Source organism: Embiotoca jacksoni, unplaced genomic scaffold (assembly GCF_022577435.1).
Source record: "Embiotoca jacksoni isolate LCO1_2020_lvr unplaced genomic scaffold, fEmbJac1.0.p SCAF_17, whole genome shotgun sequence".
Lineage (NCBI taxonomy): Eukaryota > Metazoa > Chordata > Actinopteri > Embiotocidae > Embiotoca > Embiotoca jacksoni.
Genome location: NW_027185307.1, coordinates 11,016,387 through 11,041,850, shown reverse-complemented (window position 1 = coordinate 11,041,850; position 25,464 = coordinate 11,016,387). Strand labels below are relative to the sequence as shown.

At 40.3% G+C, this 25,464-nt stretch overlaps 1 protein-coding gene across 4 annotated transcripts in view; it reads left to right on the top strand.

Moving 5' to 3' along the window:
* The window catches only part of myripb (myosin VIIA and Rab interacting protein b), a 107,995-nt gene that overhangs the window by 5,377 nt on the left and 77,154 nt on the right, over positions 1–25,464 (top strand). For all 4 annotated transcript variants that reach the window (XM_069151591.1, XM_069151593.1, XM_069151592.1 and 1 more), the window contains exon 2: positions 2,613–2,818. In XM_069151591.1, the coding sequence (XP_069007692.1) occupies positions 2,709–2,818 (110 nt within the window). In that variant the 5' untranslated portion in view covers positions 2,613–2,708. The remainder of the gene's footprint in view (positions 1–2,612; positions 2,819–25,464) is intronic.

Below are 25,464 nucleotides of genomic sequence, written 5' to 3'. Positions count from 1 at the left end.
GCTCAGGTTATATAAACAAATCCATCGCCATCCATTGCGATGTACAGGATCTATTAAATGTGTTAAAAGCAGATAAACGAACCCACCCAGGGCAAGAAAATGGGACTATGACAGGTTTATACTTATTTTCAAAGATCAAAGGACTTAAGGTTCCTGGCAGTCATGTAATATTTTTGGTGTACATTGTGGGCACAAGCTGGCACATGTATCATCCACATGTGTCTGAGTGTTTGTTAACATTTTGTCTGTAAAACATGATTCTGTTAGACTCGAAAACTTTCGCAGAGGTGAAGGACAAGGTCTCTTTTCACTGCGACTGAATGGGGAGTGTTTCTGAATGGTATTGTGACGGGCTGTATTTACACTCTGTGATACCACATTTCTGAGACTGAGAGATTTTGCAGCTTTTTTTTCCCACCATCGCTGAGAATGTGAAAAGACCTCGTTCTCGCACTTTTCATGTGCGAACGAGTGTGTGTATCTGTGTTGTTGAGTTTGCCCTCGTTGATAATGTATTATGTTCCTACTGATTCAAATGACTCATGAACACATCAGAGGGAGATTTGAGTAAGGGTGAAATAAAACTTTCCCGCTGGTTTCATCAAAATGAAAACTACTCTTCAATTTTCAGCAAATGATCTAAAGTTTATTTTACCGTGAAAATATTAGAAAGTGTTTTGGAATAACCGGAGCTGAATATCACAGTTACAAATATATTCTACATGAAGTAAAAGTACGAGTTATGGGTTTAACAAACCAAAGATCGTGAGCTCAGTTCGGTTTTGTGTTATTGAAACTTAATATTCAACAAAGTTGAACAACAGTCTGTCATGAGACAGGCCCTCAAATGAACCGGAGGAATGACTAATAAGCTGAGCAAGAGGAGAAATGGTCTGTCGATGAAGCTATTGGCCCAATAATAGAACGGACATAATTGTCTGGCCTTCTGAGTCATCATTGCTCTCTCCACAGCTAGTGCTCTCCCGTCTTGTTTAGACCTTGTCGTTAATGGACCTTGTCCTGTCCATCCCCCCATCTGTCTTTACCTCTCTTTTCCTCCTGTCGTCCCTGCTTTATTTTTATGGCCGGCCCCTCTATCTCACCTCCCCATTATCCCTTTTTCACTTCTTCCTCTCTGTCTGGCCTGTTCTGACCTCAGAGTATAGGAAAGCATTTACCGTACACACTTATTAAAATGTGATCCAAAAGTCGACACAAAATCAAATAACGCCAAATGCACAATAGGCTGTAGCTGTATATTAGATTTGAATATGTGTGTGTAATACAGTGTGTTTACAGTACAACACAGGCCCACTGTTATGGGTCCCTAGGCAAAAACATGACCTGTTTTTGTTTAACTACAATGTTTGTGTTTGTTGACGATTGACAGAAAAGGCTCTTCACAGCTTACCACCCTGCTTTGCATGTTCTATGCAAAAGTACAATCTTATCACACGGCAAATAGATACAAAGGTGTGTTTTGAATGTTTCTGGTCTGGAGAGTAAAACTACTGTAGGCCTATAGACTTGCCATTTGTGAAGCTGTTGAAGATTATTCCATTATGCAAAACTTCCTCTCTAATTTGTTTTCCAAGTAGTTGCTTACCTACACATACTTATGTGCAGTAATTTTCGATTTGTAACCGATTGTTTTTTGAGTCGACGTCTCCAAAAACTGCATCGCTGTATTGCATTGTAATTTGTCTTTCATACTAATTGAAAAAATGTTAACATGTAAACACACTAAACTTGATATGGTGAATAATGGTAAATATGACAGTTAAGCTGCTAAGCATCATCAGCATGTTAACTCGCTAACATGCTGATCTTAGATCATTGTAAGTGCTCAACATCAGCATAGCAGTGTCACTATCATTATGGCATTAGCATTGAGCTCAAAACATTCAGTCTCACACAGACCGCTTGATATTTGAGCAGAAAATGTTAGACTTTAAAACTGCTTTCAGCAAAAGATTAAACATTTTAACCATTGTTTATTACAGAACTGTATCAGACAGATTTTATTAAAATTTGTGTCAGGTGTACATCATGAATTGGCAACTGAGTGTACATGCAGATCACATTTTAATGGTAGCTGCTGTTTCATTCCATAGAAAGGTACCAAAGAAATGTTATCAGAACATTTGGAATATATTTACTTTGATAAAGGCAGCATAAGTTGTTTGGGTTAACATTTTTCACGAGCTCAACTTACTTTTCAACACATTATTTGATGGAAACACAAATCTTTCCAGGAACTACTCTCATTCCATTTTCAGCTGCTCAGAGATGGAGGCTCATCCTGCAGGCGGGCAACTAGTCACAAAGCAAACTTGGCAGAATACATTGCATGGCAAGAGAAGAGAACCTTTTCAGTGGACCTTTATGTTCTAATAGTCTTGTTGTGCAAATATGACATTGATCATTACTTAATATGCTGCCACACACCTATTGATTGTTTAATTCCACAGCAAATAGAGGTTGATTAAAGTTATAAATGACTGAATTCCTTTCCGACATAGAGACAGGTGTGAGGCATATTAATGTTCCGCTCTAAAGGAGTAAACTGATTCCACAAACACATTTTTATTTTTCCATTTCTCCTCCTCCAGGGTTTTCCCCACCTCGACCCCCAGAGCAACAGAGCCTCTCCTCCTCCTTCCCTCTTTGACCAGCAGCAGCAGCTCAGCGTGGCGAGGGCGAGAAAAATGGGCCGCAAGCTGGACCTGTCGGGCCTAACGGACGACGAGGCCGAGCACGTCTTGAAAGTGGTCCAGCGGGACATGAAGCTGCGAAAAAAGGAGGAGGAGAGGCTGAGGTGAGATGGGATTCTCCTGCTCGCGCTTTTTCGAGTATTTTTACACTCTTGACAGTGTCATTTTGAGAAGAGCTGACAAGGAGAGATGTCAATTGCCCGTGAGCAGAAATGAACAGATATAGTGGTGAACAGCTGGCTCAGCTGGCAAAGACATTTCCCATGTTTAGAGTCTACAAGGTTCAAATCTACATTCTTCAATCTCACACACACTCACTCCTTTACAACCATGTTATTACGTAGAAAATAGGATCGTAAACAGTGATTGTTCAATTATAGCTTAGCAACTGTAACCAGGCACAGCAGGTATGGCGAGCTTTGTATTTCCCGAGAAGCCAAAGTGGTGTGGATGGGCTTGTAGAAAGAGTGAGGGTGGTGTCTTTTTCAAGCCTCTCCACAAAAAAAAAGAAAAAGAAAATACAAATCTGTAAGCATAAAACTGTGTGCTCATCTGCTATGATGGAAGCTGCAACTTTGTTAAATTTCTTAAGGCAAGGGGCATGTCATCATCAAACTACATTATTTTAAGAGTATGCAGGTTATGTGAGAAAACTCCATGTTAGGGACTGGAATATTCACCCTAGGATGCTGGTATTATAACACATGAGAATACATGTGCAAATGTAAGACCCCTTTTACAGCGTTCTTGCTTTGGATCGAATCAGCTGGAAACATTTCAACTTTTCAAAGCCAGCTGCAGATGGCGATTTTAACCAATTCATGTGCATCTGAAATCATTCCCTTATTTATACCAAAGCGCACTATGTTTACAGTCTGCAGGGTCTCTATTCTGATTGTGTAAATCTATCCATTCTACAGTATCCTACAACCCTGGTAGCCAGTCCCTGTTATCAACGTAACCTGCACATGTGCTGTGCTACAGTGGCAAGCTTGACAAGCATGACAACAGTAACTAAGGGGGCGGAGCTTTAAGCTAAATAACAGGGGGCGACACCAGTTGGTGAAAAATAATGGCTTTACTCTAAGGTGATTTATGTTTCAATAATTATTTGGGCAAGAAACAATCCACAAGATGAATGTCTATCCTGTGATAATTAATATGACGTCCCCATGTATTTGAAGTCAAGATTCAGAAAGACAGTCCGGCATTCATGTGCATAAAGAGTTTATTGTTTGGGCTTTCCTTTCCATTTCCACATTACCTTTTTACAGACCAGAGATTGCACTTGAAGTCTGTTGTTGCAGCATCTGATTGAAATATGAAAAACATGTTTCTTAATCAAAGCTGAAATTTTCAGCTGCCGTTATGTCATTGTTTATTTATGCCACTGTCTTAGGCTAAAACATGTTTTCTGCTTGCAGACTGTCAGGTCTGTGTGGGGGGGGGGGGTCATTGTTTTCGGGCCTCGGTGCTTTGCGCTGGTGTCACAGCTTCTTACTTAACATGCGACAAGTGCTGGTTCGGCTCAACTCCTCACCTCCTGTCCAACACTCCCTCCCAGTCAGGAGGGATTCAGTCTGCCTGTGACAGGCTTCCGGGGGGCTGGCCATCTAACGTGGGCTCAGATCAGTGTTGTGTTGTTTCAGCCGGACTGCAATACAGGGGGAAGTTTTGGTATTAATGTTCCAGAGTACTAAATGTCACAACTGCGTTTTAAATGTGGTTGTTCCCTGAAATTTTTTAAAACACAAATATTCCTCCTTTGACCACCTCGTAGGCCTCAGCATCAGCTATTTTGGGGGGGAGGTTTGATGTCTTTCTTCAGACTTGAACAGAGATTCTCAGTGGTTTATTGTTCCTGAGTGGATGTCACGAGTGATTAGGCTGCTTTAGAGCACTAAACATCTTAGCAGTACTCTGAGGAGCATTACAGAGTTGCTTCATAGACCGGAACGCTGCCGTTGGTCTGCGCTCCTTCAAACTCACTTTATTTTCTCAGAACCTGTTTCAAAGCAACGATGGTGTATTCCCAAATTACTAGGTTGTAAAATGTTTCCCCACAAGCTGTCATGTAGGATCAAAAATAATTTATGCCTCTCAGGCTGTTATTACTGGTACTTACTGCAAGATGATAAGCAGAATAATGTTGCTGTAATCACAGACCGATATCAAGCTCTTCATAAAAGAATCTGTTTCTAGCCTTATTGGAGTTTTTTATGACCTGGTAACTTTTTTTTTAAAGCAAAGTTTCCAAATAGAAATTAGATGTAAACTGACAGACAAATTACGTTGGTTTAACTGTTAAAACTGCATGTTTGTTACATGATTACCCATCTGGTTTACATTTTATTTGTTTTTTAAAAGTAGATTGTGATTTTTTTCCTCCTAAAACTCCCACTAACACCACCATTTGTTTTACCTCTGCAATCAGATCTTTCACCTAAAAAGAAATTATAATAAAACAGATTGCAAGTAAAAATCCTGCCTTAAAAAACTAATCCCAATAACCACTCTCAGAATGTTAGAATATTATATTGATTTGTACAGTGCTGTGGAAGGAGCCCTTTAATGTTATCCTTGGTCAATATGGTGAAAACTTCAATACTTCATTCATACTTTATAAGCTGACCTTGTTTTTTGTTTGTAAAATCTTAATCAAATAGTAAAAACCAAAGCTCCAAAATTAAATAGTGCCTTTCATTAGACTCCTCCTGTGAGGTAAATGCCCACATTCTTAAAGGTTGTGTGTCCCAAGCTGGCATCTCTGTTTAAAATTAATAATTCAATTCAATTCAATTCAATTCAATTCAATTCAATTCAATTCAATTCAATTCAATTCAATTCAATTCAATTCAATTCAATTCAATTTTATTGATATAGCGCCAAATCACAACACAGGTTATTTCATGGCACTTAACACATTAAAGTCCTTACAGCAAGACTTTACAATATTATACAGAGAAACCCAACAATTCAACAATTCCCACATAAGCTAGGAGGGAAAAAAAAACTCCTCTTTAAGGGAGAAAAACCTCCAACAGCGGGAAGAAAAAAACTCCCTCTTAACAGGAAGAAACCTCCGACAGAACCAGGCTCAGAGGTGGGCGGCCATCTGCCTCGACCGGTTGGGGTGAGAGGAGAGCAGAGAGAGAAAAGGACAGCATAGAGATACAAGAGAAGAACTGTTGGTGGAGACGACAAGCGCAGAGCAGAGAAACTACGCGAGCTGGTGAGGTATAAGTCAGTTAAAGAGAAGGAGGAAAGAAAAGAAGCTCAGCGTGTAACGAGGCCCCCCAGCAGCCTCGGCCTATGACAGCATAACTAAGGGTTGGTTCAGGTCTACCCGAGCCAGCCCTAACTATAGGCTTTATCAAAAGGGAACGTTTTGAGTCTAATCTTAAAGCTAGAGAGGGTTTCTGCCCCTCGAACACAAACTGGGAGCTGGTTCCACAGGAGACGAGCCTGAAAACTGAAGGCTCTGCCTCCCATTCTACTTGACAGAGCTCCTTCACAGCCACAGAGGACATTATACAACTGTTTTCATCAGCTAAGTAGTACTACTCATGCTTTGTAATCTTCTTGTGTGAAATAGTTAGTGTTGTTTGCCTGCTTAATTTTTTATATTTTAACTTTAGCTTCAACCAAGAGATCAATGGACTTGTACATTAAAATGCTTGAGATTCATTTGAGTACATGAGGCAGTAACAAGTGCTTCTTCCTACTAAATACTGTTACTTTATTTCACCTTAGGCGTAGCAACATGTCCTTGGTCTCCCTCTTGTGAACTGTGTTGTGCATGAGTTACTTTTTTCTTTTCCATCTGACAAAAGCCAGAGTACTTGTGTGACGGCCGTTGCATACTTTAGTTTCATAAAATTCGGCTACTTAAGAGAGATCAAAACATGTCTTTGAGTGCTGCCAAAGACGGAAGCCTCACTTGCCTTTCGATTTAAATGCAGAATGTTTCACAGTTTATAGTATATGAGTAGAAATGTGAACGCTTGCTCACAGCAGATGTTAGCTGAGTGTTTCAGCAGGTAGCTCTCTCCCTGTGCGTTTTTCTCTTCCATGCATGGCTGACATTTGTTTGTTTTTTTCTCCTCGGATGAAGTCAACCCTGTAGAGTTGTAAATTACCTCAGCGAAGGATTCATGGGATGGTTTACGCCTCAGCTGGCAATTTAAATGTTCCATTTTAATTCCCCCCCCCCCATGCTGAATAATAAGAAATGTTGAAACACTTAACTGATTATCTTCTGTCTCATACATACTCAAATGTAATAAATATGTAAATAAAATGATACAGATAGCTGTTAGCTGAGTCAGGGGGCAATCTGTGCTGTCCTTCAGTTCACCTAAACTTTTAATGCAGATAGTTTATGATGTCTCTGCACTTTAGAGCTTTTAAGACTGCGTGAGGGATTTTATTTTATTATTACAGTATGTGGTGTATTATTGATGTACAACATACCAAAACACTGTTGAGTTTTAGAGTCGATGTGCTGACAAGACAGTACAGTGTTATGAACAGTGAGATTGTCTGTTCTACAAATCCAAATGTTCAGTGGCCGGTAGTGATGTCAGATGTTGCCTCAGCCTCGCAGGTTTATTCTTTGGCTCCTTTTGTACTGACAGTTCTGACTCCACTCTACTTTTTTATTTTTTTATTTGTTTCCCACTCTCTGTGGATGGTGTAGCTGGAACTACTTTTTGTATTCCCTTTGTAGAGTTTGTAAGCGAGCTGAGGCAATAATAAAAGTTGTTGTTGTTGATTTTGAAGATGACATCATGGCAGTTTTATGTTGTATCTGATACCAAAAACGAGTAAAGTAGAGCTGGTATGGTACCAGCTTTAGTCTTATTTTACTGTCGACGTAAGTAAATGCCGAGGTATTTTAGGCTATAGGCTAGTTTATTACTTTATGCTGAGGACACTGCTGTATTTCATCAAAAGTAGTCTGGTTAAGGTAAAGACTTGCCTTGTGAGGACTGGATTTTCTATTCTTTTTATTTGATCTGAGGTCTTCATTACTGTCCTTAAAAACATCCAAGCGTGTGTTAAGTCTCAACCATCAAACTCTATAAGAAATTAATTTATTTTGATTCTAGTTTACATTTTTACTGCATTCTGAAGGCCCTGCACATCTTTGGAGCACTTATGCTGATGTTTTCATTTATTTTTCCTGATTAAACCTCTTCAGTGTGGGCCACCACATTCTGTGATTCATTGATATATCAGCACACTCCATTCAGACTTCTTTCAGCTATTACCGTTTACTGTTTTTATTGAGCAATTAACATTCTGGAAATTATTGTAGGTAAACAAAAGCTGTAATAAAATTGACGATGGCTGACTTACATTTAGCTGCTTCCATTTCAGCACCACAGCTTATAAACACTTGAACAAAGTGACTGTTAATGACAGTAATGACACTTGTGGTTGTTCTAGTGTGTGCACACACTGTGTTTTTACCCCTAAACCTTGAATAGTTCACATTTTTATTTACCTGTAGATCATTAGCTTTCATGCACTGTGTAATGTTTTCTGCCATAATGATGTGAAAATTAATATTTTGGAACTACTGAAGCTACTGAAGGGTGACAGTATAATTCTGCCAATTAGAGGGGCAGCAGGAGGCTCAGGGGAGCACAGGCGAGGGACTACTTAACAAACAACACATTCACTCTCAAGGGAAACATAGAGGTAAATTATTATAGAAAGAAACAGCAATCCATCAGTGTTTCTGTGTGAGCATTGAGAAGATGGCTGGAGTTCCAGCCGATAATGACTCTAGCAGTAATTTGCAATTTTAAGAAGAATCCACTTTGTAAAAGTGTTTGGCAAGTCTTTGTGTGGATAGTCCAATTACTGTACCTGTAATGCTTACTCCAAAACTCATTTCAAATGTAGCTGTGACAAGTCCATCCTTCCAATTGAAAGATGAGGCTCTCCATTATTTCAGCTTCCTTGTGAGTGTTGAATAAAGCTGTAAAGGATTTGAAAACCAGGCAATGCGGTGTGGATAATTCTCAATTATTTGTGAAGTTGTTCCCTCTCCATTGTAATTGTTCTCTCTTTATTTGTGCGGAGTAATTCCTGACTAAAGAGTGCAGCTTTCGTCCCCTAACAATTGTACCTGAATAGCAGAACAGGGATGTTTTGCATCAGTAGTTTTATTTAGTCTGTAAAGTTGTGAATGCTTTTGTAATGAGGTTGGGTTCAGACTAGTGAGGCTTAGCAGTAACAACAGACATAGATCTTGTTCGACTTTAACCACGTGCAGTTGTTTTTTGTGTAACACTGTTCTGAATCAGAACACTTACAAGCTGCTTTGAGAGAGAGAATGTTTTTTTTTGCAGATTTGACCAATCGGTCAAATATGTAATTTATCCTAAAGCTTTGGATTCTTTCTTTCTTTTTGTTTTTGTCAGTTGTCTCTTTTATCTACAGTCGATGTGGCAAGCAGAAGGTACAGAGCGCAGGAGTCACAGTGGGAGGCCAGGGTCCTTTTGAGAGAAAGTGGCAGACGATGTCATAGAGCGACCTCTATTTCCTCCCATATTTATCCTCTTGGCTCTCTGTCTGGAGATGACACACACACACACACACACACACACACACACACACACACACACACACACACACACACACACACACACACACACACAGCCAGCTTTATAGACAAGTGGACAAGCTCAAAAATGTATTATTTTTGAGCCAAGATAACGGACAGTCAGATTCTGTTCAGCCCAAACGGCTCTTTATTCATGAGGATCGATAGATTGGTGTAATTGGATTTCAAAGCACAAGCAGTCAGAGGATATTGCCCTTCTTTGCAGGACAGTCCCTTTGGGCTGCGCTGCCATCTCCTCAATTAAGCAGAACTAAAAGGGAACAGAACAACCTTCGAACATAGACTTTGAGGCCTGAGGTCATATCCTTTCAGCGACTGCTCAGATTTCAGTTTAAAGGTACATTTATTAAAAGTTTCCTCTCCAAATATAGCAAATAGACTGCTGCAGAATGTGAAAAGACCGGTGTATTAGCTTTTGTGTTGTTTTTGTATCCCAGACTAGTGAACTAATGACTAATGACTGTTGGGGAAAAATCCAGAAATTGTATAACCAGTCAAGCGCAGCTTTGGGGGTGGTTGAATAGCTCCATTGTGTCGAAGGTGTTTATTCTGTGCCATAATCCACTGTTGAGTCCTATGTTAACATGTGATGTTTTTAACATTAAACAGTCCCAAAGCTGCGGGGATGTAGTAACCACACACACACACACACACACACACACACACACACACACACACACACACACACACACACACACACACACACACACACACACACACACAGAAGTCTTTTAGCAATGAAACAGCTTTACGTGGGTAATCGCCTCCCTCAATCTTTTGCATGAATGTATTTTTGTGCAGCAGCCAGAGAAGTGGGTCTTGATGGAGTTCATTTCCGTCTAGCTGTTGTTGTGTCCTCTTGGCTGTTGTTCTCTTTTTCGTGGGGATTAGCTGTGTTACGTTATTGGTGTGGGTTATTTGTCTGAGTCATGTTGATGTGGATTGTTTTTGACGTGGAAGTGCTGTGTGCGTATGTACTGGTCTCGTCAGGAGTGTTTGTGTTTGTGAACAGCATGCAGGAAAGGCAAATCCCTCTGACCTTTTATCTGTAGCCATATTGGCAGGTGTAATACCAGCATAATGTTGCGAGTCATCACATTTTATGGCCCGGGTAACATTATACTGCTTGGCTTACTTTTTTTTTTTTTTTTTTTAATTTTTTTTTAGAAAAGGAGGAGCAAACCTGCACATAATGTTTTCATGCAAAGATTTTTCTTTATTCTCACACATTATTTGATATCTTCCCCGACTGCTTGCTATGTCTGGAGAGCACTGTAGTATTTAGATTCTCCTGTTTGATCAGAGCCGCTGTCTGATTGTTGTGACCTGACATTTATGCAGTTGATGTTTTAATAATGTCATTCTCTTCTCTGTGATGGGAAAGCAAGCTGAGCAGAAATATAAAGGTCAAAGTGTAAATGATCTGCAATAGGAAATGCTTATTTCACGTTGTTATCATGTTTTCAAAAAAAATATTGACATGACACTGACCCACATCTCGAATGACAAAGTAAGCATCCCCTCTCTACTGCCCTTGGTGTTTTGCAATGTATGTGGAAACACACTGACTTTCCTTGCTGACTTCTGATCGGGACAGTTCTGCTTTAATTTGCTTTCTTGTGTTCAGGGCTGTGCAGCTTCCACAGACTCTGTGATTTCTAATTACTTTTTAATATGACTCTTAGTAGATGATATAAATATAATTAAACTTAATTTGCAGACAGAAATATAGCCCCCCTGACCACAGCCAATTATACATGGGTGTGCTTACGCATATGCTGTTTCTCTCCGTTTACACACACACACATACACAAAGTTTGTGCAGCTATCCTTATTAGGACCAATTCATCCCTTGCCCTAAATGCACACCTTAAACCTTAAATAGAACCTCTCTAATGAAGTTAGGAGCAGACTTTGGTCCTAACGAGGGCTACTGGTCCATGAATAAGGCTGCATAACACTGGATTTATGCTGCATATGTTAAATCAGGTCTAATTAATGTGGGTGGCACTCTTGTTTGCTGGGTTTTGAAGTTTTGAAGAAGAATCAATACACCTGCACTGGGCTTGTCACTTCTGTAACACTTTAAGGTCGGGGCTGATGATCTATCGAGCAAGACAACTTTAGTGATGTTGCTTGAAAAAACAAAAATACGTATCTCCAGGGACGTCAGTATGTGTGTGCTTGTGTGTTAGCTCATTCTCCTGAGCAAAATGTCCCTAACAGACGGTGATTTACGCCGTCTGATGGAGGAAGATTCTGATTTCCCCTGAGTGTGACAAATCCGAAGCTGCACAGCGCCGCCATCCTCCGGAGCTGCTGAGCCCACAGGATTGGCTGATGAGATAGTGAAAAATAATCCACCCCAGCCACTTGTGGCACGGTCGCTTTCATAGTTCATACACCGCTTTAGCGTTTCCAGCTGACTGAGTAGATAGGTTTCTCCTCAATAACCTTGCTTACGTGGATGTGGATGTCCAGAGCGCCTGCATGTAGCATCTGAGCCTTTGTTCAGTGAGGGTAAAAGGGAGGTGAACGGCTCACTGTTCAGCCTCGTCGTCCTCTACATAAACCTGGTATATTTCTACTAAGATAAACTCTGAAGTTATCTGAAGGAAGACTAAGATGGACTGAAAGCAATCGACGGAACTATAACTTTTTGATTTGGCCAGGTCTGTAGTGATTACTTCTGCTGCTGGCCAAATGTCAAGTGCTTTTCTGAGTCAGAGGAAAATAGTTGGTAGCAACAGGAAGATGGTGTTATCCTGCTTCTTCTTTCCTATCCCTCTGTGATTGTCTCATCTATTTAATCTCAGGGTTTGTTCCTTCCTCCCCTTTTCCCATTCAGTAGTATATCCTTCTCAATTCCCCTGTCTTCCCTCTTCCTCATCCCCCTTCTTACCTCTGTAGATACTCATTAGCTGTGGCCATGTTTTGTTGAGATGGAGGCCAAGGTTGGATGAGCTGTTCAGGGGGAGTGAGTGATACCTCGTAAGACGGCAGGGAAACTTCCTTTGTCTAAATAATTGCCACACTTTTGTCGCCCTGCCACGGCTCCTCATTACGCCCGGGCCGAGAGACACAAGACTAATTTATCTTACAAAAAGCCTCTCATTCATCCCATGGGCCTCGTCTCCTGTTTCATTTTGGATGAGACTGAACTTCCACTATAGCAGTGTTGATTAGGAGGGTTTGTCCTGTTGGGTGTCAAGCTGCGAGGCTCAAGTGCTCTGACCCATTCAGTTACCCACAGCTCCAGAGAGGGTCTGTCTTTGTGGGAGTTCAGATTGGAAGAGAGTGAAAGATCCTCTGTGGGATTACAGTGTGTCAGAGAGGAGCAGGGAGACAGGCGGTACACCCTGTACAAAGTGCAATCTGGCTCATTACGGAAGTTGAATCCTCTTCATTTTGTGTAGCCGGTGCAGTGTTGAGTTCTTTAAGCCTCACTCTGTATGCAGGTAATGTTTTGTTTCTGTTCCGCTCGTCTTCCTCTTCCACTGAGGTGTATTTTCTGCCATCATCCACCAAGCATTTCAAAATGCTGGCTAATGCTGAATGGTAATAAGAAGGGGAGGACTTTGGTCTTTTATGAGGAAGGAAAACAAACACTTTACATATAGATGTATCAAGCTGTTTTGGATTTTTGTGATCAGCAAATAACCTGTAAGGAAAAAATTGTTTCATGAATTCATCTCACGTTACATTTTTTAAAGAGATTGAAATAATCTTAGTGGGCCATTATTATATGTATTCGAAAAAGTATATAATTTCATGAACATATAAAAGTTCCACTTTCGGCTTTCAAAGTTAGTCAAATTAAAGTTATGTAGAAATATTTTTTTCGGAGCCCTGCAGTAGCAGCAACTGTGCATAGTGATGTGGATCCAAAGAGAAGCAAACTATCTGAAACTAGTAATCCTTCCAACTAAACTAGCTTTAAGTTTGAATTATGTGTTGCATGATTTAAAAAGATTATGAAGCATTGTCCTTAACAGGGTTTACTAAATGCCTCAGTTCGTGGACTAATTAGCTAGTGTGTGCTTTATTTCCCATGGAGGCTCTCAAACTACATCAGCTGAGCTTTGTTAGCATCAGAGGTAATCTGTTTACATTACATGACATCATCAATGACAGTAAGACCTGTTAGTAATATGTCATCAGCTCTGCACAGAAACCGGGACAAACACACACCAAAATACATTTAGCATTGAGCTTTCCCTGCAGTCCAGAGCTCCAGTTGCTCAATTAAATATGGACCTCCTGCATCTTTGACCCCAAACCACAAGAACTCTAATTTATGAGATGGACTTAATCTGATAAACCTCCGTACATGTGTAAAACAGAGAGACTCAATGGTCTGTGGACCTGATGTTGAGGCTAGTAGTAGTTGAAAGAGTGCCAACAGATGAGTGCTCAGGGTGGGGCAGGGGAATGTTTTGCCTCATCTTAAAGACCTCTTGGGTTTATTTTAGGCAGCCATTGATTCTAATTTTCTCCTTCACTGGATCCAGTATATGTGTGTGTGAGTCTGTGTATGTGTTTTGGAGCTTAGCTTGACAGGCTCCGTTTGAGGAAATGGGGTGGACATGATCAATATCTCCCTCGGGACTGTTCCTTTATTTAATCCGTCAAGACAACACAGTGGGTGACACACAGTTTGACACAGTGTTCAGCTTCATTCTCCTGTTTATTGTCTCTCTTTGTCTGTTCCCAGCTCTTTTCTTTATCAGTCTGTCTATTCATATTCGTTCCTACTCTCTCATTCCTCTCTTTGTCTAAAGTAAAATAAGTGTATAATCTGTTTGTTTCAGTCAGTATTGTCACGGCAACACGGTATATTTGTGTACAGTATTTGTACTGTATCTGAAAGCTCCTCTGCATTTGCAAGGTGAGGTGACGGCCTGTGTAGCTGATATGCTCATATGGCTTTAATCGGTGTAATAGGCTCTCCCTTGAATTAAAACTCAATACCAAGGAGCCACATAAAACACTCTGTCACATAATCAACTTGAGTTTGTGCCCTTTTCTCACCCTCATAAGGATTATGGGCTATACTTAAATCACCAATTAAAACACTTTAATGACTCTGCCCTGCTTTTATGTACAGTTACTGGTTTTGATCCAGCCCACTTTTCATTTGGTGTTTCTTTTTATGTTTCTTTTAATACAAGCTTTAATTGTACGCGTCCAGTTATGTCTTTTTCTTCTTATTCCACGTTTTCTGTTGCACGTAGTTATTTAGCTCCTTGTGCATGTGCTTTGAATTATAAGTGTGATTTAGATTTGTTTCAATGATGATGTAAACAATCTACATGAGTCTGAAACAATTAGTCAAATAACCGGTTTTGTATCTTGATCATTGTGAATAAGTGTTAGGTTCAGCGGCAAGAAGGTTTCTGAATCTGCATGTTCTCCCTGTGCCTGCGTCATTTTTCTTTGGGATGCTCCGGCTTCCTCCCACAGTACTTAAACATGCATGTTTGGTTAATTGGCCGTTCTAAATCGGCTGTAGGTGCGAACGGTTACCTGTCTTTCTGTGTTGGCCCTGTGGTGGACTGGCGACCTGTCCAGGAAGTCCCCGCCTTCGCCCAAAGTCAGCTGAGATAGCCTTCAACCCCGCCCCTTTACCAAATAGCTATATATGGATGGATGTTAGGTGCAGCCCTGTGTGTTTTGTCTTTTATGTACATTAACTTCAGAATAATACTCTCCTTTTAAAATGTAATAGATCCCATTTAGCTGTATCATCCCCCTTCTTAGCACATCTACTGACTGAAGAGCTGTCTGCGTCTTCTCTGTTTTTCCCATAATTTCTTGTCCTCATGAAACTGTGGCTTCTCCAAGTGTGATGGTTGATATTTTGACGGAATTCAGAAAATGTAACTAGTCTTGATATTTGTTGACTCTTTAAATGTGTGTGTGTGTGTGTGTGTGTGTGTGTGTGTGTGTGTGTGTGTGTGTGTGTGTGTGTGTGTGTTTGTAAATCCACGGTAACTCCCGTTTTCATGGAGCCTTTCGCTGAACCGGTCCCTGTGAAAACTAAGCAACTCTTCCACTCCTCATGACCTTCAACCACAATCAGTGTAAATACAGAGAAGGTTCTACCAAATTATTGCTACCTCCAGTTTATCCAAATTAAAGATGTCTAAAGTAAACTTCACTAACCACCATCTTGCCCTCTAATCAAACAAAAAAATTCCTTAAACGTCTAGAAATGCTATCTCAAGTGCAGAAATGCAGATTTAAAGACTTAATTTTTATATAATCAATCATACGTGCAGAATTCGGTGACATTCAGCAAATTATTAATTCAGCAACGAAATTCAATAAACAACATATATTTTAATTGGCTAAACATACTACATGAGGATGTTTTCCCTGACTTGTAATCAAAACAACCCAATAATGACAGTACATAGTCGTCCAAAGAATGTGCATCACCACACTGAAGCATTACTGCGGTCTGAGGTGAGAGGAGCAGGCGCCGACCAGCCAATATTGTCTTACTAATGAAGATGTACACAAATATATTAGATAAACATACTGACTCTGTATTTTAAGAGAGCAGTTGATGGTTTTCTTGTTACCCATTTTTAGAAATAATTTCCCTTTTTAAATCTCACTATTATCTATCATAAAATCTGCCTCCTTTTCTGGGATTTTCTGCTCACCAGCTTGATTTAAAGCAAACAAGACTCACTCACTCCTTATAGTTTCATCATTTGGGGGTTCCACTCTACCGTCGGTGGCTGTTTTTTCTCACGTGTTTCTCAGGGGAACCGTCGTTGGTTGACTGACTCATTTCAGGACATTCTGAGTCACAGCTGGTTCAGCTGCTCGCTCTCCCTCCTCTGTGTGATGACTGTAGCTGCATGTTCGGTTGGAACTGTTTGCTGCTTTGATATGTGCAAGCTCATCACTCAACGCAGGTCCTCTCATTTTCAAATGTTTACCCATGGTGGATTGTGGGAATTCAGTTCAGTGCATATTTTACACCCTTTTAAACTTTAACCCAGATTATATGCTGCGAAGACAACAAAAAAACAACACGTTTTATTAGTTTTTAGAAATGACCAGTTATGCCAGGCATTTCATTTTTAAAAGTACATTGAATCCATTTACTAGGGGTGGGTTTCACTTCAAAAGAAAACTTTTTTGTTTCTTTCTGGCATAAGGGACAATGTGACACCGAGTTCATATTTTTGTAAATTCTGTTTCATTGTTACTTCAGTGATTTATACAATACCTATGGTCTAAGTTTTCATTTATGGTACATCCTATCTTTGATTTATGGATTGTATCACAATCATAATCTGTCAGCACTGTTTTCACATTTCCTTTACTAGAGGTGTATTTAGCTTGCTGCACATCTGTACCCCTGCATTCAGTGAGGGTGGAAGGAAAACTGCAGGATATTGTCTTCTGTGGCTTTGTAGGATATTTTGTGAAGTCTGGGAACATGACTCAAGCAACATCACTTCTATATCTCATCATGGGCTGGAGGACTTTTGATTTTGAACAGAAGTCCAGCTTTACACTTTACAGTTTGACATTCAACAAGTGGTCTGGTGAAATATGTCTTCCCATTGCATTGTGATATTAAAACCTCTTCAAAATTGTAACCATTTTTGCTAATGTGTTTCTCATAAAGCCCTCAATTCATCAAAGAGCTATACTAAAACACCGGAGTGATTTTTAAGAGAAGTGGAAATCCAGCAGCTCTGAGCAGGTGCTCAGGTGCTACAATATACAGTGGCTTGTGTACAGTCAGACTAACAGTGTGTTATTGAAATATTTTGAGATGGATGGAGATTAGAAGGTATTTCTTGCTTTTATTGAGAATTCAGGAGAATACTTAAGAATTATCTGCTTGACCAGTCCACTTGTATCTTCTCCTGGAAGTCTAATATATTGTATACACTTAAACCGTGACCTACCAAGAGCTGCTCTTGACATTTTCATACCCCTGAGTTTGCTTGCAACTAGAGAAGCTGCTGTTGAAACTTGAATCCAGACGTGTGGTTTGTTGAGGAGAATGTGGCGACTGCAAGGACGCTTGGGCAGGAGGCAGAGAGAGAGAGAGAGAGAACAGGAGAGGGGAGGGGAGGGGAGGGGAGACAAACTGTTGGAGGATGTTTTTCATCCGTCCTTGATGAGACATAGGAGATGCAGATGCATCAAGATCTGCCCCATTAGCTGAGGCTGCTGCTGCATGTGTGTGTGTGTGTGTGTGTGTGTGTGTGTGTGTGTGTGTGTGTGTGTGTGTATTTGCATAACTGTGTGTGTGTTTGTGTGAGGCATCTTTAAAGGTCTTGGGGAGATACATATGGATTTATCTTCACTTCTGTATCAGAATGAAGATGTATAGTGCAGCATTCATCTCTAGCTGTATGATTAAGTGCACAGGCTGAGGGTCTGTGCTTCAAGCATACTGCCTCAGATATGGCTGCCGCTATTTTATCATACATCGCAGCATATAGCTGATGATTGATTACGCCCACAGGAGTCACACCTCCTGCAGTGTCGTCAATTGAGACTGTTTTAAAGATGCAAGTTCAGTGGTAGAAAGACAAAACATCTGCAGCTACAATCCATCTTGACATATCTTATCTTAATAAACAGCTCAACTTTTTTATTTATTTTTGGGGCCAAAGAGATGTGGTCAAGTGGTGAAATACCACAATAACAGGCAGCAATGCGTTGTCGAAACAAAGTCTCACAATTCACGTCACGCCACGCTCCCCTCCAATCATTCACTGAGTCAAAACAAGCTCATCAGAAAACTGAGGGCAAAACTAGCTGTACTTGTTTAGTGATGACTCTGCATTAAAGAAGCTGTGGGTGTGCTGCTTGCTTTTTTTTTCCCACCTGATCCTCTGTATCTTTTTCCTCTTCACTCCAGCCTTCCTGTAAGCATCTCTCTATTTTCTGTTTTCTCCTTTTTTCTGTTTCTCTCTTTGATGTTTGTGGTTTTGGCCGGACTGCTAATACCTTCCCCTGACATATATTTCATTTTCAGTAGCTGAGTACGCCCTATTGATGCCGGTCCAATATCCCTGCTCTCACCTCTTTTAATGTTCAGCCATCGTAAACACTTCAGTTTTGGGGTAGTTCAGTATATCATAGTGTAGGTGGATTAAGCCTGGGGACGGATGGATTGGGGAGGGGGGGCACTGCTCATCTGTCGGTGCACATTAGATCAGCACTGGATCATGGCCAGCTCTTAAAATCTGCAATTACAGTTGTGGTGAGGTGAAGGAAAGCAGTGGTGTAGTCGAGGACATGTGGCGACATGTGGAATATATATCCAGACTTCTCTTTGTCATTTAGGGAAACCCAACATTCATCTTTAATTGCAATTAAATACATAGCAAGACTGGGTTACATCCTGCTCACTATGTTTAGCAAGATTAACCACTTTTTCAGCTAAACTGGGGATGACAGATTGATAATCCAATGAAATGTTCAAATGTGATGGTTCAGTGATGTCACTGGACCACCTGCTTTTCTCATTGTGAGATTTTCTTTTCTTTCAGGGTGCACAGAAGTCAAACTAATCTTGTCACTTCTCTCTGTTTTATTGGAGGCTGACTGCGTTTTATGACTGTCCTACGTACTGAGGGTTTTGCACAGCTGCACTGCTCAGCTGCCAGGTTGTGAGATGCTAACCCAAATATGTAGATGGAGTTTTGCCACTGCTCTACGAGGGGATGCCAGGCACGACCACAGGCTGCACTGTGAAAATGAAATAGCAAAGAATATGTTCTGTCAGTGGGTTTGTGATCTTAAAAAAAAAAAAAAAAGTTTCATAACCTAGTCTGTAAGGATTTGTTTTGTACTCCAGACCTTTGGATTTTAAAGGCAACAATAGCTACAAGTAAGTGCTGACTTTCACCTTTACTTTGAATATGTTCACATCCCTATCTAATGAAGTGTAGAGAAATGGTAGTCCTTTTTTTTTTTTTTTTCTCTTTTTTTTTTTTTACGGTATATACCCCTAAGGTTAGAAAGCACTGCGAACACCATCAAACACCCTGAAAGCTGAATGTCAGCACTTTAAACCCATTGTTTCTTTTGAAATTCAGAGTATTGGAGTGCAGCCAAAACAATGAAAAACATACCACAGCTCTAATACATACAGACTGCATTGTTGGCAGTGTGCTACTTGGGCAAAAGAAGCTTATTTATATCTACAATTACAACATTTCCCCATCGTTATTTTCTCTTTTTTTTAGGTTTTTGTGATTAAGGAACAGTGAGTAAGAAAGTAACATTCCTCTGTAAACCATTAAAATGCACACCCAGTTTCCGAACTCTCTCATCTGTGTGCAGTCATAGAACATGACCTTCTCTGCCGGGCCCATAGGGAGCACTGTTGTCCATGTTGTCAGGACTGGGCTCGCCTGTCTCCACATGGCTGCACTTTGTTCGTCCCACAGGCTGACCACAGGCCTCAGACCAGACTGAGTGACACAAAACACTTCTGCCAGTCTCTTTTTCAGACCACAGAGTCAAATCATATTCTTCTTATATTCATATTCAGCTTTATTGCTGGTCCAGTCTGTCCTGGTTTGTTCCAGAAAAAAAATACTGTCTAGATTTTCTGCCAAGTATTATTTGAAATGCTGATATCACTGTCTGTGTTTCACTACATTTTAAGGATTCTGCATTTTTCTCTTTGCGTCCTTGGGAGGCAATGTGTCATTCAAGCCTTTATCACTTCTCTCTGAGAGACCTGTTTATAGTTTATAGCATCATTAATCCAGTAATCCTAGTATGTAACAGCTTTCTTCACTGCTTTTAGTGCCCTCCTCTGGGTTCAGGGGTTATTGCACATTTAATTGTCTTCCAGTGTGCTGTTTTTCCCAACACTGTCATCTTTTTTCTTCATTTCTCTTGTTATTTTTGTGATTATGCTGTCATGCAGGAAAGATAGTTTTAATACTACTACTTTGTGAAAGCTATTTTTGTATCTATGAGTTTTCATTAGCCTTCAGTGTGTTCTGATTTTGACTAAGATGTTACCCTGGAAAATGAAATAACTGTCTTAGTAATGAGAGTTTTTAGAGGGTCCAAACAGAAGCTCCTGGTTGATATTGTCCCTGTAATCGCTCTTCCCTGCTTTCATTTCCGGCCGCATCCTGGGGTTAAACAGATGCATACACACTCAGACACACAGTTGTAGGAGTGCATTTCTCAAATCAAATCGACTCGGAGTTTGTGGTTGTCTGAAAGTTTTGAGTTTGGTTATGTGCTTATGTGTTGATGCTTGTTGAAAGGAGCCAACAGAAAGACTTGAATGAGAGGAAGGAGAAAGGATCTTCCAAGGTTAACGCTAACACTTTAAAGCATTTCTTTACAAAGATGAACTCCAGCAGACATCCAGTCAAACTTCCCGAGCATCAAGCTATCAGAGCACAGGCGGGCTGTTTGGTTTACACAAATACAAATAGGCAGTGAACTGTATATATGAGCCGTACAGAATGATCGAAATAATTAGCAGGCCGCGAAAGGACACTCACCTAACTGGGCTCCAGATGACAGCTTGAAATAGCCAGTCAGTGCCTGAGCAAAATACTTGAGCAGGCAGCACACCGCAGAAAGAGTTGACAGGGGAAGGGAGAGCGGAGGATGTGGGTGAGGTGGAGTGGTGAAGAAGGAGGAGGGCAGTAATTAGCTGAGCTTGTCAGTCTAGTGATTAAACACTGATTTAGAAGCATGCTCGGTGGGTGCGTGGGGTTGAATTAGCTGTTCTGCTGTTCGCGGAGATGTGACATGCGAGGAACGGGTCACTGCACTGCAATGCAGCAGTGCAGAAGTGCAGCTCAGTTCAGCTCCGTATCTGCTTCCCTCCATGTAGGTCTGAATGGGCTTTTGTTTATGGGCCATGAAGTAATGTGAACACTCCGGATGAGTCCGATCCAGAACAGCGATCCTTTTGCTACCTGTTAGCTTCAGCGTTGTTATCACGAAGAGCAACGCTTCACCTCACTTCTATGTGTTGATAAATGGTTGTCATTAATGCCACCGAAGGAGCTTGTTGTTTTTCTGTGTTATCTCCAAAATGAAAGATGAATTTGCTGCACTACTCTAATACCTGCATGTCAGATCTACGGGCTAAATGCTCCAATAAGTAATGTGTCTATGTGCCTTAATAGTTTCTGTTAGTAATATTAGCCTTCAGAGCAGACGCTTTGTCTGATATTTGCAAAAGCTGCTACCGCTCACTCATAATCTTCACACTTAATAACTTCAGGCACTTTATTTTGACTCCTCTGTTCTTTTCCTTTAATACTGTATCCTTGAATAAATGCACAAGAACCTTTTATCCCTACCAAGCACAGCTTCACTGATGAATATTACATGGGGGCACGACATCAATCATTCTCCTTATTTTTCCTGACACAATTTTGTATTTCCTCCTAATCATGAGAATATCTTTGCCTGTATTTCATGCGTTATCCTTCCCAAACAGACTGCACATTTAGTGTTTAGTTTAGATTCATGTTGAAGCAAACATTGCACTGCCACTCTGGTGCATGAAGGAACCATGAATTGTTAGGTGAATAGACAACTCAGGCTTACAGTGAGAGTGCAAATAGAATCGTTAAATGACTTTCATTATACACAGATGCATCTGAGCTTGTTGTTGTGGGTGGTATCCCTAATGGCATATATAGCTGTTTTATGATAATCCAGTGGATTTTGCAGGCCTCACTATGTACATGACTTGAATTATGATTAATGACTTGGTGAAAACAAAAATCCACAACAATAAATTGCAGATTCGAGTGGGAAACATGGATTTAACGTCTTCTGACTCATAGAGGAGAATAAACCTCTTTAAAGCTTCACTAATCAATATTGTATCTTATCCTTTTAAAAACACACCGATCTTTTAGGCCGAAAATTGCATACCCATAATAAAAAGAGTATATCTCTGCACCCACACGCTCTATTTGAATAATGTTGGTGTAATAATAAAGGGAACACTTGTGAGATCTGTTCAGATGTGTAAATACTAGTATATATGTCCATATTTTTTAATAGTTTTGCTAAGTCTTCTCCCTGGCCCCCAATTGGGGGCCTCTACGGCTTAAAAGGTTAACAAAGATGATGATGATGAGGGGTGAAGTGAAATGGGTCACTGGTAATGACAAAGCCACAGATAATTGCTCCCAAATATGGGCTTCAACTCAGTTTGTAGTTAGTTGTGTAACATTTGAACATCTTTCAGGTCATAGTTTTAGTTTTACAGCTGTTTTGGTTCATTGCACTAATTGGCATTTTCTGGTTTTCTGTTTTCAGAAAAAAGATGAATATAATCTAATAAATCAGCTAGGCTCATCAGTAGAAAAGACAAAGTTAGTGGCTCGCTAACACTCATGAATCAGCGAGTTTCCAACATCGATTGTGTCTCGCAACCTGCTTGTGCAGTAAGCCATTGACTTGTGGAGGCACGACTTTGTCAGTGACACATCCACTTGTACTTGCAGATGATCTTTTACCCCTACTTTGTTTCTAGACTGATGAAAAACTAATGCAGAAATAATGATAAGTCTCAGTATTTGTAGAGCTAGAACACACTGTAAAGCTTATTCTAAAAAAAACAATGAAACATGCACATTCAAGACATGATTCATGAACAAAAAGTACAAAATTACACAATGAGTGCTGAATAATAAATGTAATAATAAAGTTAATTCTGTAAAATCTGTACAAATGTGAGCATTTTCAGGTCTGAATTACCCTCGGCGAGAGCTCAGGGGTCTGTAGACCTTGTCATTATCTAATAAATTATGAGTCATAGTCTTATTTCTGGTTGGTCCCTACATGACATGAAGACTGAAGTTGTGATTTCATCAAGCCAGTTCCCAAGGTAACACTGAGCCAAGTTGCACTCTCCACCTGAAGGAAATCCCCCTGTTGAGCCTCAGATTGCTGGTCTGTACTCTAATTTATGGCCCCATTTTGTATTAGCGACATTTTATTATCGTAGCATGCTCTACCCAGTGTTGTATCGCCTATAATTATTCTCTCATCACACACAATTCAAGTTAGATATGCTGTGTTTATGAAGTCATTTTAATAATAATGGAGGCTTACAGAACATTTCCGTGATTTACAGAACAATCAAGGGTATATCAAACTTTGAAACAAACACAATGCAGCTGAAAATGCTTGCAGCATCATCGACTATTAAACACTCGCTGGTATGAATATGAATCAAATACTTGCCTTGTGCTTGAATAATCCACAATCGCTGCCCTTCCTCATCACCTCTCTCCTTCCTTATCTTTCCTTGCACCTGTTGGAGTCTGTGTTGTCCTCTTAAACCATATTCCTGTATGTTACCGTTATATTTTATTAACCCGATTTGGGCTATCTGCTGATACTTTATTGTTTTGTACCCATTGGTAGCAGCACTTGCACGAATGTTGTTTACTACAAGCTCCACAGAGCCTCATATATCCTGCTATACCTCGGTAGTGACTTGCATTGTGATGTTATGACATTTATTACAGTCTGGATATTGAAAGCTTGCCTGGCTCCTCCAGACTATTGCTCACAGCTTCAGTTTCTTTTACTGTGATTATAGTCTGGAAACCCTGTTCTGCATTAAGGTTTGTTCAAATACTCTGATGGGCGGGCATTAGGATGACACGAATGGAAACAATTCCCAATGGAGCATGGCCAGACTTATATATTTACACAGTGAATGTGGGCCTGCTGACACCAGGCTGATTACTAGCTATAATACTATAGGTTGACTGAAACACAATGGAGGTCTGATGTGTTCCAAGCAAACTACTGCATACTTGTACTGCATATGCATTTAGGTTCACTTTTCTTTTTTAAGAAATAGTTTGCCATTTTGAGAATATGCTCATTCTAATTCTTGCTAATAGTTATGAGAGACGATTAATTCTGCTCCCATGTCGGTACAGTAAATGTGAAGCAACCGTACTGCCAACAGCTAACAAGCTTAGCTTAGCGTAAAGACTGGAAGTGGGGAAGCAACAGGACCGGCTCTGTCCAAAGGCATCAACAGCACGTAACATTTCAGCTCACTAATTAACATATTATATCTGGCTCGTCTAGAGGGGCACATTTTAAAATTAATTTTGTCACTGGAAGTACCAGAGACTGTTTTGCTGTTTCATGTGAAAGCATTTGTATGTTATCTTTCCCTGAAGAAGCTCTGTAAACTAAAACTTTTTGGGTTTACAAATTACATTACTTTTTTGCTTTGCAAACTGGGCATGTGAACTTTGCAAATAACCACTGCACTAGTGTAATAAAGTTTGGTATTTACAGTTTTTTAACAAATCTTTTTTTAATCTGTCTTGTTAGTCATGTGATTGTGATATATAACTACTCACTCAAGTATGCCTTTATCTTCTGATATAAGTTTTTATTTGTGAGCTTTAGTGGCAGTGGTAGAAAGATTTTATTCCTAATTTAGGTCTTTATGCAAACCTAGCTGACTGCTAGTGCTTCTTATTTAGCATACAGACATGCTGTAAGTGGTATCGATCTTCTCATCTCAGTCTCAGCAAGAAATGTTCATGTCTATTTCCCTAAATATGAAACTGTTTTTTTAGTTTTGCCCATTTTAATCCAGTAAAGAAAAGTATTTGTCCCAATGGTCCTTGTTGGTTTTGTAAGAAGAAAGCATAAATTTGGATCATATAGCTCGGTGTAGAGGTGTGAGGGGTGTGAGGGCTCAGAGGTGACCGGAGAGAGGGTTACGGGGGCTATTAGGCCTGGAGCTGTGTGTGAATCGAACTGTGTGGGACACAAGTGTAGTTACAGAAGCGGCAGGATGCAGCAGTGATTCACAGAGTAAAGCAGCCCACCACTGTGTAGTTTAAAGCATACCGAGCATTTGTGTGTAGGACTGTGTGTGTGGGGAGAAAACATGAGACAGAATGAAAGTGATACCAAGAGAGCAATAAAGAGAGGCTGGATCGGAAATGTGGAAAAAACCCAAATACACGAGGTCAAGACCAGAGCAGGGAGAAAATCCAACTCTGCGTGGTATGTACGCAAGTCTTAAGAGCGTGCTCCTTAATTACCCTCACTTCATCTCTGTCTCTTACTTATGCCACC